At 38.0% G+C, this 13589-nt stretch overlaps 1 protein-coding gene across 2 annotated transcripts in view; it reads left to right on the top strand.

Moving 5' to 3' along the window:
• CRACR2A (calcium release activated channel regulator 2A) overlaps positions 1-13589 on the top strand; it is a 66560-nt gene that overhangs the window by 7131 nt on the left and 45840 nt on the right. For both annotated transcript variants that reach the window (XM_082308088.1, XM_082308087.1), the window contains exons 2-4: positions 4712-4809; positions 4937-5175; positions 9985-10096. In XM_082308088.1, coding sequence (XP_082164214.1) covers positions 5008-5175; positions 9985-10096 — 280 coding nt within the window. In that variant the 5' untranslated portion in view covers positions 4712-4809; positions 4937-5007. The remainder of the gene's footprint in view (positions 1-4711; positions 4810-4936; positions 5176-9984; positions 10097-13589) is intronic.

The raw sequence follows: 13589 nt of genomic DNA, 5'->3' as shown, positions 1-13589 counted from the left end.
TCCCATTTTTCATCCAGGTGTTCATATGGTTAGGTCAAGCTTTATAATGCTTCCATGAGAGCTTAAAGGGTGATTGTCTTGGTCACAGTAGAGGAAAAAACACAGATTTTTTTTTTTGGGGAGCGCACAGCTTTGTATCTCTGTTAGTTGTTTTAAGTGTGGGACCTGAATTTTTACCTTGAACGGTCATAAAATCTTTAAAAAATGGCTAAAAATAACATTGAGGTCCATTGATCTATTAATCTTTCTCAAGGAATGATCACCTATGGCATTATTTGCAGGTTTGTGTTTGGTCTGTTCTTCCATGATGGCCGTTGTACTGCCTTTGCAGTCAGTGGTTCAGTGCTCTACTTTCTTCATCATTGGATGCTTTTTCGTGTCTAGCTTGTCCGCCATGTTACAGCACGAGTGTTACTTCTTGTGTATTGCATTATGTGCGTAGGGAATATTGTTCTCCAATCCTGTATCCAGCAAACTTCTATGTACTTGAGGATGGTTACTGTGCTCTCTTTGGTCTTAGCAGTCCTGTTCCTCTGTCATTCTCTGTAGGTCCAGCTTTTTTTGATTCTTGATTTTTCTTTGATGGTTTTCTTGATGGGCCACTTGGCCTTAATTGAGCTAAATAAACTATAACTTTCTGGATTAAAATGAAAGGATTCTACAACAGGGTTCACTAACTGGATAAACACTTGTCCAAGGGCAGGGCACAGTAACAGGGAACAGAATCACTTCTTTCAGCAAACTGTGCCAACTCAAAATAATTGTGGTGGTACATTTTAGCAGCTTTAGAAGCTTTTCAGCATAATGCTAAAAGATAACTAACTCTGACACTACGTTTGTTCTGAAGAGGTCCCTGTTCATGTGTCAGGCATACTACAGAACAGCTGCAGGTTATTTTAACAATGATAATTTGGTTTTAGGAAAGTATATGTCTTGTAGCAAAAGTATGCAATCTAGTTTTTATTTTCCAGCATTTGTAAAACATAAATGTTATCTCTCATAAGAGTATTTTGTATAAATCCATGGTGACCTTAGTATTAAGTAAGCTTACTACATTTTTCTGCTGATGATTTGTGTTTTGAAGTGTGCTGCAGAAAGTTTGTACCTATAGACAGATGCTCAAAAAAATATTTTACTGAAACTTAGAAACTCAGAGAGATGAATGCAGGTAAAACAGCTCTGTAAATTTTTAACTATCAAAACTAGGGAGAATGGGGTTATCACAAGTCATGACTTAAGAAATCTGTAGATCAGCAGTGCTCTGTACCTCTAGAGTTTGGTGATTTACAGTACACCTGACTGGAAAATCGTGATGAAAATGTTACTTGAAATACTAACAGTGAGCTGCCTTTTGCAGACCAGTCCAAAAATACCTCATGATTTATCATCTGTAAAAACCTCATAAAGCCCACATCCTTGTTTAGTATTATTTGGAGCTATGCATGTTTGCATCAGCTCATGATACAGCCTGTTTTGCATAGTGAAGTGTTTGTAGCTAAAAGAATGGAAATCAAAGGTCTTCATAAAATAGAATAGTCTTTTGAATTTGTAAGCCATTTGATTTCTAAAAGAGAGGGATGAGTGAATGGAACTACCTGTGATATTTAAAACTGGCCTTGGAATAATTACATTGCTGATCCAGTAACGTGGGGCAAATTGCAGTTTTACTCTTTCATGTTATTACCAGCATTTGCGAAGTATCAGGACACTCCAGGAATTATGATGAACTGTACTAGCTTTGGAAGCTGCCATAAGGATTAAGAATTTTAGTGTACGCGCTAATTTAATTTTCTGCTGTATTCAAGACGCTTGCTGTGTAGCAAGTTTTTATGAGGTATATGGAAGGCGGGGCAACTTGTATGAAGGTGAGGCTCCTGTGGTGCACATAATTTCATTTTGTGGTATGGAAGTATTTAGAAAGCATGGTGACGTTTTCTGAATCATATCTGTACTGTTTGCTGAATGTAAACAACTCTATCAATCAAACTGTATATAGTGCCTTTTTGTTCCACCATTTTTGATCTGTTTTCATATTTCTATTCTTTCACATGCAATTGACTATCATTACTTGAACAGGTTTTCTTTTTTCTTAAGGAAGTCTAATGAACTGTGCAGAAACCACAGGCACTAGCAGCTCTTACTGTCATGATTAACTTGGCCTGTTCCTGCAGTTGTGGCCTTTTGAGAAATTGTTGAGATGTGAAAAAGAAAAAAAAATATATTGCTTCCAATACATTTGGAGTCTGGGTCAGATCTTGTCAAGAACATCTTTAGGCTGCACTTGTCCCACTGATTTCTGGTATTTTTAAACCTGTTTTTAAGTTAGTGTCACTGCAAAGTTGAAACTGATGGCCTGTTTTTGATTACCTCATACACTGGTGTCAGTCAAGAATGAGCTGTATTGAAGTACGTGAACTTTAGGTGTGTAAAAGCAGTATGAAAGGAGCATCTCAGCCAGACTATTATACCACTGTAGTCTGAATGTGGCTTGCAGTGGCCTTTCCATCTGATCCGCTTGTGGGTGGCTGTAGTCAGAGCAAAGATTCGTTTAGCTCATATACTGGTTTTGAGACTGTCTGATATTGGAAACATCAGGAAAGGGATTATGAAACAGGGCAGTTATGAAGCGATGTTTCCTTCATGTATCTTCCCAGCTACTGATGGTTGGCCAGACTTCCTGAGCTAGACATTTTCCTTGTAAGAGAAAGAGTACGGCTGTTCAGGCAGCTGCAATAGCCAAATGCCCCTTGTTATGTCTGACCTATAGTCCCTGTGATGGCATTTCCTAGCCTTGTTAATTTTCCAGGGCCTTCTTGGCTTCTGGCATGGGTGCTCTGGCAGGCTTCAGCGCCTTTTGGGGTGCAGAGCATGGTGAGCCCCAGCAGAGAGCTCACCCGCCACGGCAATGAGCGGTACCCAGTGCCTGCATGCTGTGTGCAGGCGGAGGGGCAACGGCTTGGTTCAAATAGCTGGTCTTGGAGTTTATAAAGCACCCCTGACTGCTGTATGTTAAAACTGAAGTAAGACCCATTCTGAGGAGGAGTCTCCTAAAGCAGGATGGTATTGGGTGTAGCCATTCTTTGCCTTCCCTCAGAACATTTTTTCTTCTGCTGCTTGCAACTCTGCTTTAGGAAGGATTTTGACAGCTAAGTTCTGTGATTGTTAAGCCAAAATTATTTCAGCTTTGAAGAGTATTTGAATAACAGTCCTGGGATGATTTGACTTGCAAAAGAGAGCAAGGGGGAGAGAGGAAAATTCACCTATGTTTGCAGATTTTTGCCACATGGTTTCAGAGCGGGTGGGTGATTTGCTCATCAAAGTCCTAGTTTTGTTTGAAGTCAATGGCCTGTTTACAGTGCTTTTATACTTACATGCAACATGGGAAGTCCAACAGCCTGGCCCATAGCTCTTGGAGAAATCACTTTGTCATGGAAAGCCACTGCAAGCTGCAAGTGTGACAAACTATACATCTAAGAAGTTCTTGGAAGATGCTGTTTTTTAAGAGGTATAAAGCATTAGCAGGTTTGAACTTAAACATAGAATAAAGCAGACTCTGGCTGAGTTACTCTGTCTATGTGATCAGAGCCTTTTCTCCTTAAGAAGCTGAGCAGACAAGCTAAATAACGTTCTTGTTTCCTCAGATTCTACCTTCACATCCATGCAATGCCAAGGCCTGTACTCTGAAGACAACATGCATTTCAAATTCAAATAATTCTCACTGGTCTCTGTTGGAGTTGTTCCAGATTGTGCCAGTCATGCTGGATCAGAACCAGGCTATGTGCCTTTGTAATAGTCAAATACCTCTAAAAATACTTCTCTCTGTTAAAAAATATCTGACAAATTTGTGGCTACTTTAGGTAGACTTGTTTAAAAAAACAGAAATACAAATTCAAGATGCAGATACAGAGTCAAGTTGTTGCATGTCATCTGAGCCCTGATAACTGTGCACATGTTCTTAGCCTGTCACAAATACACAGTATCTCAGTGAAATAGCCTGTTTCTCTACTTGGTTTACCCACATGATAATGAGTTAAGATCATACAGGAGTCTTACAAACATCAGGTGAGGCATGACAACCCGTGTTTCGTCAGCAGTGCCTTTGAGCCCATAGGCTTTTGGGAAAGCCTGCTCCTTTTGTATTGATACTGTGTGTTGTATGATTGTACAAGTTTGGAGGGGGAAAATTATTTACATCTGACCTCCTAGAATGAATTTAAGATAAAATTATAGCCAAACATGAATATATACAAATATTTTCATGCAGGCGGCATAATACAAATTTTCACAGAGGCTCTTCAGAATGTGATTAATTTATCAAGTCTTCCCACAAAGTTCACTAGCAATTAGTTCTCCTTCACAGGTGAAAGTCAAAGCCCTAAGTAATAAAGATGAATGTAAGGAAATGTTTCAGAATTCTGTAATCTGTTATCTTTCTCTTAATTTTACTTAGTTGATTTAAACATCATGATCCATCAGGTTCTATCAGTCATCAATCACCTTCCATTCTGTAGCTATTGTATGAACTGTATTCCAAAGCACTGGATGCAAATTGTGGTATGTGGTGTTAAGATGATCAGAGTCAAAAGGATACCAGTTGAATACTTGTAGTGACTTTAAATTATTTTTTCATTTACCTGTATTTCTTGTGTTTTCTTGTTCATGTTAATTGATTGTCTATATTTCTTGTTAAACTGGCTGATTTTGCTTTGAGATTCCTTTTCAGAGCTAGTTTTGTCTTCTCCTTGCCTCGGACTCCCCCCTCCTCATCCATTGTCCCATTTGCAGTGTTTTTAGTGCAGCCCATCAAAGGTAGGCATTTTCAAAAAGCTTTTTGTTCTTCTAAGCTTTAGTGCCTAATTAAATAGATTGCTAAGAGATTGCAGAAAGCATGTTTAAGAGGGTCTGATTTGCTCTTTTCCTTACCTTCCATGCACAGGTTTCAGATCAGAATGTGTGAGTAAATGGGATAGCAGCGTCCCAAAATATTCCTGTGCTAAGATTGTGACGATGGACAGAATACAAGGAGACTGTGCCAGTCCTGTGCCACCAGGAGATGCAGAGAGGAGCAGGACTGGAGAACAAGACCCAGGACTAACTGTGTTGGGAAAAGCACATGAGTTCTTTCAGATTTGTGATCTGGAAGGCAAAGGCTTCATCACTCATCAAGACATGCAGGTAAAACAAAATTGGCTATGTGAAATGCACAATGAGAGAAGCTCTTAATGCCCTTGATGAGTTGAGACTGATTAATTTAGAGTTAAAAATTGTGACAGCCTCCTGATAACTTTAAAGAGGTATGTAGGATTTAAAATAATCTCTTTGAAGTCTTTCTTACATAATACTTGCATTTATTTCCACAGACAAAGCAACAAAAAAGTGGAAAATAAGCGAAGTTTAAAAAAATGCCCAGGAATTTAGTTCCATTCTTGTTGAGAAAGTTGAGACTCCAGTAAATTCGTTACTTTGTGATTTGCCAAAGCATCATGAGTGTATTCCGTCCACCAATTTTATCCTTCTGTTTTTTCAGCAAAATTGTGTCAATAAAGTCTTTCACTTTGGTTTCACCTGCCAGACAATGGTGAACCCTCAGCCGGATCACATATATATGTAGGAAGTATAGAGGAACAGTATTTTAGCATTATTCAGTGTTCACAATAATCTTACCAAATTGTTCTTAAATTGTTTGAGGGGCCAAAATCAGATTTGCTGAAAATGTTGATGAAAAAAAGCAACTATATAACAAAATCTTTTGAAAATGGAATTGGGCGCATATTGCAGAAATGATAAAGTGATTTGAAGCAGTATGTGGCAGAAAACAAGAATGTACTCCTGCTTGACATGCAAAGCATAATTTCATTGTGTTCATCCATTTCTACTTCAGTACTTATGAATGAAATAGAACTGGGGAGTTGTAGCAAATTCAGCACAAACTACTGCCAATGGAAAGCATCTAATATAAAATTTAGAAACCTTCCATATCCTCAGAAAGAAATATGTGTCTGCGTATAGGAAAATGCAAACGAAACACTTTTAACTACCTGTGTTGGAAAACCAAAAACCTCATAGTAAATTGCTCAGATTACTAGCTCTCAAGAGCTTTCTGTGTCTTGCTGAGTTTTGCGATGACCTGCGCTAATTCTGCAAAGTTGAAAAAAGATAGGAGTGCAGATGCTTGCTGTGCTGTAGGGTTTACCAATATACATTACCTCATTGAAGTAACTGAATGCAAACAAACAAATATGTTGTTAGTGGTGATTTTGGTAAATTCAGACCCATAGAGAATTTAATGGACTATAATTTTACTGTCTTCCCAAAAAGTGAACAGCATATATTTTCACCTAGTGGAAGACCCATGTATGTGTATGTATGTATGTGTATATAAAAAGTTTTAATATCTGTTTTTGCAAGAAACGTAAAAACATTTGTTTATGTTTGATTCTGTTTTATGCTTATAGTGCTGATAAATTTATACTTCAGGTTCTAAAACAGATGTTGCAAAAGATGCAGTAGAAAAAGGGTTGCAAAGAACAGATAAAGTACATCTTCTATTTCACCATGAGTATTTTTTTTACCATATCTGACAACTTTGGTATGTATGTAAGCGTCTGGTTCATTTAAATACAGAAATAAGTGTGCTCAGAACACTTGAGAAGATGTTTCTTTATATTTGCTTTTGTTTCCTGCTGATCCAATTAAAGATAATATTACAAATACAGACCTTTTGAAGATACTGGATTATCCTTATTCCACTCAACACTTCAGTAAATCAAGACTAATTCAGCTGAAATCAATGCAGTTCCATTAACAAAAAACTGGGGCGAGACCCATCTCCTCCATTTGACTTTACAGTAATTTAGTGACAGTGAATAAAAATTATAAATGAAAGTCTTTTACATTAATTGCAGCAATTCAGAAACTAATCAAATTAATAGATTTATTTGGACACCAGTGACAGTAATCTACAATATTTTCTAATGGATTTGGTACCCATTATTTTATTGATATAAAAAATAATGTTGTTTTATACTGAACAACTGTACATTAGACATATACTGTTACAATTATTCATTATGCTTGATTAGAATGACTAGTTAACTAGAATCCCTGTATTGCAAACTTGAGTTTGAAATCAGTATAGTTGATTTTGATTGCATTTTTCATGATGTTCACTCTCTATAGTAAAGACGTAAATCAATAAAATCAGTTTTTTCCTTAAAAGGTACGAAGTGTTGATCACTTTTGCATCCTGCTGTTTGTTAGTTAGTACTACTTACCATTAATGAAGAATTGCTTCAAATACAAGATGCTAACATTAAGCTTTTTAATCTCTAGTCATGTGATATGAGGCATGATTTTCAACAGAGAGTGCTGAGTATCTAAAATCCAATTAACTTCAGTGGAACAGATCTTGCAAACAAAGTTTTCTGATGTGTCTATAATACAGTAATTATATTAAAGATTTACTCCCCCCTGATTACATCATGCTATTTATTTTGAGATTATGTTAGTACTGGTTGTTTGGAATTTTTCATTCCATTTCAAAACATTAAATGTGCTCAACTTTCAAACAAACAAGAGGTTTTCTGAAATTGCAAGAAAGCAAATTCTACCTGAGACTTGAAACCACAGCTTTGCACCTCGGGCCTTGAGGTTATAAAGAAAAATGAGGATTAGTGTTGTAAATTTTTTTTTTTTAAATGCATATAGCAGAATTGGGTTCAGATCTTGACTTAGCTATTTGACCTCTGTCTTTTTAGTTAGCAGAGTAAAAGCTTGGTATTTTCAGATAAGTAAGCACAGACATCATGAAAGCACAGAGCACAGTGGGTGGTAATGCAGATAATTTCTCTTTAAGTGCCAGTGGTGTCTTTGGATACGTTTTATTTCTTTTTTTTTCTTTTTTTTTTTTTAATTTTTAAGAGCCTCATATTGAAGGGACCTATGTTATTTTACAGTAAGCCCAAAATGAGAAAATAAACAAAAACACACCTATGAAACCAACAATAACATTTTGTTTTCCTAACAAAAAAAAAAAAATTAACTTTTTTTTTGAAGAATAAAAAAAAGAGGTTGGGAACACATTGTTAGTCACACAATCTTAGTAACAATGGTAAGTGTGGCCCTGGTTCATCAAAGTCAGTAAATTATCCTCAGGGAATTGGTACATTCTTCAAAATCTCCTAGTTTCATTTTTTTTTTCAAGAAAATGCAAGTAATTGTGGTGTTTTCTATTGCAAAATTAGTATAATTTGGTTCAGAATTTGAACCCTGCAATAGGGCACTCCAGCTGTAGTTAGAGAAGCATATATTTATCAGTCAGGTTTGCAGCAAAACCCACAAGCAGTTGTACTGGAATAGCAGGTTGGTCTGTGTTTATGGCATGGTCAGAAGAGGACAGCCAGCTCTCAAGTAGCACTCTTTCAGCAAGTCCCAAAGATCTGGCAGCAGGAGTGCAGTTTCTGTTTTTCTAAGAGTAAAAAGAGTAATTTGTCTGAAGCACCTCCTCCCTCATCAGTGCCATGTAGGCTGTAAGAATTTTACAAGAGAAGCTAATTTTAAAAAGTTTCGCTTTGGATCGAAGAGATTAAAATCTAAAGCTTTGGGAAGAGGAGTGTGTTTAAATGAGAAACTGATAATAAGTCAGGTGTATTGCTGATGAAGTAATGTATTTAGGCTGAATGTACATCAAGTTTTCTTAGTTTTTTGGAAGCAGGCAGCAATGCACAATTAATCCTGCTTAGAAATCCCTTCAGCACTATTCTGTGCTTTAGAAGCTCTGTTGCTTTCCTTTCTCAAGATCACCTTGGAATTCCTTTTACTGCTCTTCCCTTCTACTGATACAGGTTTATAACATATACCGGAAAACCTTTGTTGCAGCCAGGGAAGTCCTGGTTAATGCACTCAGGCAATTCTTACCTTGGCTATATGGCCTGATATATCGAATAGTGGTTTCTATTGTTCTTGGATTGCAGGAGAGACTTTCTTTGACCCTAAATCCCTTCCCCACAGTGGAACAGATTAGCACCTTTGTTCTGATGAACTTTATCAACCTATTAGCTTGCAATTTTAATATATTGTACATACAATAGCAGTTCAGGGAAGGGATTAAAATATTAACTAATAAAGCAGACGAATTTCATCGGTGTATATTTATATTGCTTCCCAAGCTGAGGAAAGGTTTTACTCTTCCTAGTACTGTCTCCCAGTGGAAATCCTTGCTATTGTAGTTGATTGCCACTCCAGTTTCCTCCTGTTTCTGGGAATCTGTCTATAGTGTTAAAAGAATTACAGTAAAACCATTAGGGCCTGATTTAAAGAAATTTTTTTTTCTCTTTTGTGCCTGTCTTTAGATTCTCAGGAAAAAAATAAGTGATTTTGTGGAGCTGGTTTCATGAAGTTTTGTCTTTTTTGATGTGAGCATGCTGCATTTCAGAAGTAGACAGTCATGAATTACATTTAACTCATTACAGGAGCAGCACGTTTGCTTCTTGGACCATGCAGCTTTCTTAGCTTTGTTTTATTTATTTATTTATTTATTTATTTATTTACACATTTTAAAGCAGCTTTAATTAGGACAGTATACTCTTTATAATGTTCTTGTTTAGAAAGTGTCTTGCTTGACCTCATGACATGGAAGGAACTAGGCTTACAGTTCTGCTGGCAAGTTTGTCCAGCTGCATGATAATCAAGCCATTTCACCAGGATGCTGAGACTCCACCTCAAATTCTACCTCTTCCCTGTGTGATTGGAATCTGTGTCACAAGGAGATTGTTCTCACTGCTTTGTCACAAAGGATTCATAAAGGCAAATAATGAAGTCATAAAAGCAAATCTCCCTCAGTTGATGTTGTTTTGCTCTGTGATGTATTTGAATTTTCACTCTGGGAAATAAAAGGACCTTCTGTATTATTGATGTTCTGTAGAAGCTAGTCTTCCTCTCATCCTGTAGTACTGGGTAAAGTTGCTGCATGTTTTGTCATTCCAGAGACTGCATCCTGAGTTACCTCTTAGCCTGGAAGAGCTTGAAAAAGTTTTTGTTACATTGGATGCTGATGGCAATGGCTCACTTACCCCAAAGGAGTTCACCACAGGATTCAGTGAGTTTGGAAAGCATGTCTCCTCTATAGAGCTTTATTCATATTCTATACTCTCCACATCAATAAAGAAGCATTTTGTCTTAACAGTACACTTAATGATGCACACAGGGAGCAAGACTATTCCCTAAATAGAGCAGATATATCTAACAGATGAAGAAGTGGTCAAATTATGTCTATAAATAGACAAAGGGCTCCAGGGTCTTTCTCTCCTGTGTAAGATGGCAAGCCATAGCACGATATGAGACATATGATGTAACCATTTGAATTACACCTGTTTTAAGCCATGGAGTAGATCTATGAACAAATTTCAGAAAATTTCCCTTGGGGAAAAAACAATCTTGTGTTTTATTTCATATCAGGTCATAAGACCTGAGAGATAATTAAGATTATCTCTAAGATTAATGTAAGACAATGTTGAAAATGTGTTAATACCACTGTCCTTACAGCTGTGGGAATGCTTTCTACAACAAATTAATTCTTCAAGTGATGTTACTTTATTTCAAAACAAAAGAGGATGAGGCAATTATTATTACTGCATGATGGGAGCTGATAAGTTCTTTGTAACTGCCTGCTCTGCAACAGCACTTTTACTGTCATGTTCTCTGTGTTTGTGAAAGGGTTGTTTTCTCCCCAGCTGTGATGTTCAAGATAAGATTGCAATGTTAGTTAGTGAGACTGTGTTTGGTTGTTTAGGCAGAATCAATTTTGTACTTAAATTTTTGCTCTGCTGAGTATAAGCATTAGATTTAAGCATTTTCTCTAGAAAATGAAATCTCTTCTGTGTGTGAATTGTAACATTAAATCTCCGTTTAAATACAATGTATAGGCCCAGCAAATAGGACCTTCATTTTTGTTTACAAATCATTAATCATTTGAAATTTTAATTCTCTCATGTCCCACCTCCCCCATTTTAGAGCTAGATCAAGTATCTTAATAGAGAGTATGCTTTACTCTGCAAATTACTATTATTTTAAAAAGAAATAATGTGTTACTGCTTTGCTTTGAGTAACTTATACATATTTCTTAGTTAAATGAAGATTATTTTCATAAGTAGTCCCTGCAAAACCAAAATTTTCTGTTAAGGGAGGCTGTAAGTGGCTGCCACCTCCAGCAGCTCCAGAGCCTGGAGATTCCTCCTGCCCAGCTGCTGGACCCCAGTCCAGAGACCCAGATGGATGTGGCAGCTGCTTTCCTGTTTGCAAGTTCAACTGGTAGTGAAGTTAAACGTGTATCCCAGAGACACCCACGTGTGCGTGCACACAGTCACACAAAGGACATGGATACAGCAGGCTACACAGATTGCCACAGACAAGGCACTGCCTTCAACAGCACCTATGTATAGGATTCACGTAAAACATAAGGACAGACAGTGTAAAGCATGCTACATTTTAACCTGCTGCACAGGATTGACAGGCATTTTCTAGGGATCCAGGCTAGGTAGTCATACATTTGGCTAGGTGATGATGTTGGCATTCCTAGTAGAAGCAGAAGCTGTATTAGATAAAGGCTACTTTGGAAAACTAGAGAATGCAGAAAGCAGAGTAGTGTCTGGCTAAAACTTCTACTGCACCAATTCATATGGGAGAATCTCATCCATATTTCTAAATGGTGGCAAATCTGAAATTTACTGTAACGTCTCTTTGCAACATATTCTGTTGTCTCTGTTAACATGCTCTGCTGGGTGCTATGAGAAAAAATGCAAGATAGAGTTGATAAAACCATAAAACCACACCACTATTTCTGTTTCCTTGGGTCTATGGTAACTTCTATACTAGAATTTAGAATATAACCAAAGATCCTCTGCAGAAAATCCCTTTTGCCTAGATTCCTTAAAAGTTCTGACTTGCAGATGCTCAAATAAAATAGCTGGCACGTTTAGAGTTTGACAGAATGTATCTGGTCTTCCCCAACTGAGCACAAGTACATATTGATTATTCATGTGGCAATTTCACTTCTGCATCCTCACTGTACAACTACTGTACGTCTTTCTTCCTTTCTTTTTATGGATGTAGCTAAAAAGCCTGTAGCTGTTTGTTTTAGTATTCTTTGCAGGTCTCAGAATTTTTGGCTCTCTTGTCTATATATATATATATATACACACCCTTTTTATCTCCAATTCTAAGATAGTTTCAAGCTTCACCTGTTTGTTAATTTACTTGAACCCTTCAGACCAGTTGACTTCAGTAATATCTCTTCTTGCTTAGCCTCATGTTTCATTTAAACTGAATCAACTCATTTGTCAATCAATGATTATTTCTTATAATCAATTCTTCTATAGTGTTCTCAACACTTAATAGGGGAAATACAAGGTAACATCCTGTGTTGTTGGCTAGTGAAAAATTGTCGAGAAACTCTCTTGAGTTTCATGAAATGACTCATGACTATGATGTGGTGTCAATAGCCAGGAATATCTGAATCACAGAATGGTTGAGGTTGAAAAGGACCTCTGGAGGTTATCTGGTCCAACCCCCCTGCTCAAGCAGGGCCACCTCAGGCCAGTTGCCTAGGGCTACGTCCAGACGGCTTTTGAATATCTCCAAGGAGGGAGACTCCACAACCTCCTTGAGTAACCTGTGCCAGTGCTTGGTTACCCACACAGTAGAAAAGTATTTCCTCATATTCAGATGGAACCTCTGGTGTTTTAGTTTGTGCCCATTGCCTCTTGTCCTGTCAACAGGCACTACTGAAAAAAGCCCAGCCCCATCCTCTTTCCACTCTCCCTTCACGTATTTGTACACATTGATTATATCCCTGAGCCTTCTCTTCTCTAGACTAAACATTCTCAGCCCTCTCAGCCTTTCCTCACATGAGAGGTGCTTCAGTCCCTTAATCATCTTTGTGGCCCTTTGATGGACTCTCTCCAGTATGTCCATGTCTCTCTTGTGCTGAGGAGCCCCGAATTGGACACAACTCCAGGTGTGGTCTCCCCAATGCTGAATAAATTGGAAGGATCACTTTCTGCAACCTGGTGGCAATACTCTGTCTAATGCAGCCGAGGATACTGTTAGCCTTCTTTGCAGCAATGGCACATTGCTGGGTCCTGTTCCTGGTGTCCACCAGGATTCCCAGGTCCTTTTCTGCCAAACTGCTTTCCAGCTGGGTAGCCCCCAGCATATATTGGTGCATGGGGTTGTTCATCCCCAGGTGCAGGACTTTGCACTTACCCTTGTTGAACTTCATGAGATTCCTGTCAACCCATTTCTCCAGACTGTCAAGGTCCCTCTGGATGGCTGCACAACCCTCTGGTGTATCAGCCACTCCTCCCAGTTTGGTGTCATCTGCAAACTTGCTGAGAGTGCACTCTGCCTCATCATCCAGGTCATTAATGAAGATGTTAAACTGGACTGGACCCAGTATTGATCCCTGGGGTACATGCTAGTCACTGACGTCTAACTAGACTTTGCACCACTGATCACCACTCTCTGGGCCTGGCCATTCAGCCACTTTTCAGTCCACCTCATCGAATGCTCATCCAGCCTGTACATCAACAGCT

The sequence above is a fragment of the Platalea leucorodia genome (genome assembly GCF_965183815.1).
Source record: "Platalea leucorodia genome assembly, chromosome: 4".
NCBI classification, from domain to species: Eukaryota; Metazoa; Chordata; class Aves; order Pelecaniformes; family Threskiornithidae; genus Platalea; species Platalea leucorodia.
This window is presented reverse-complemented; position numbering and strand designations above follow the sequence as displayed.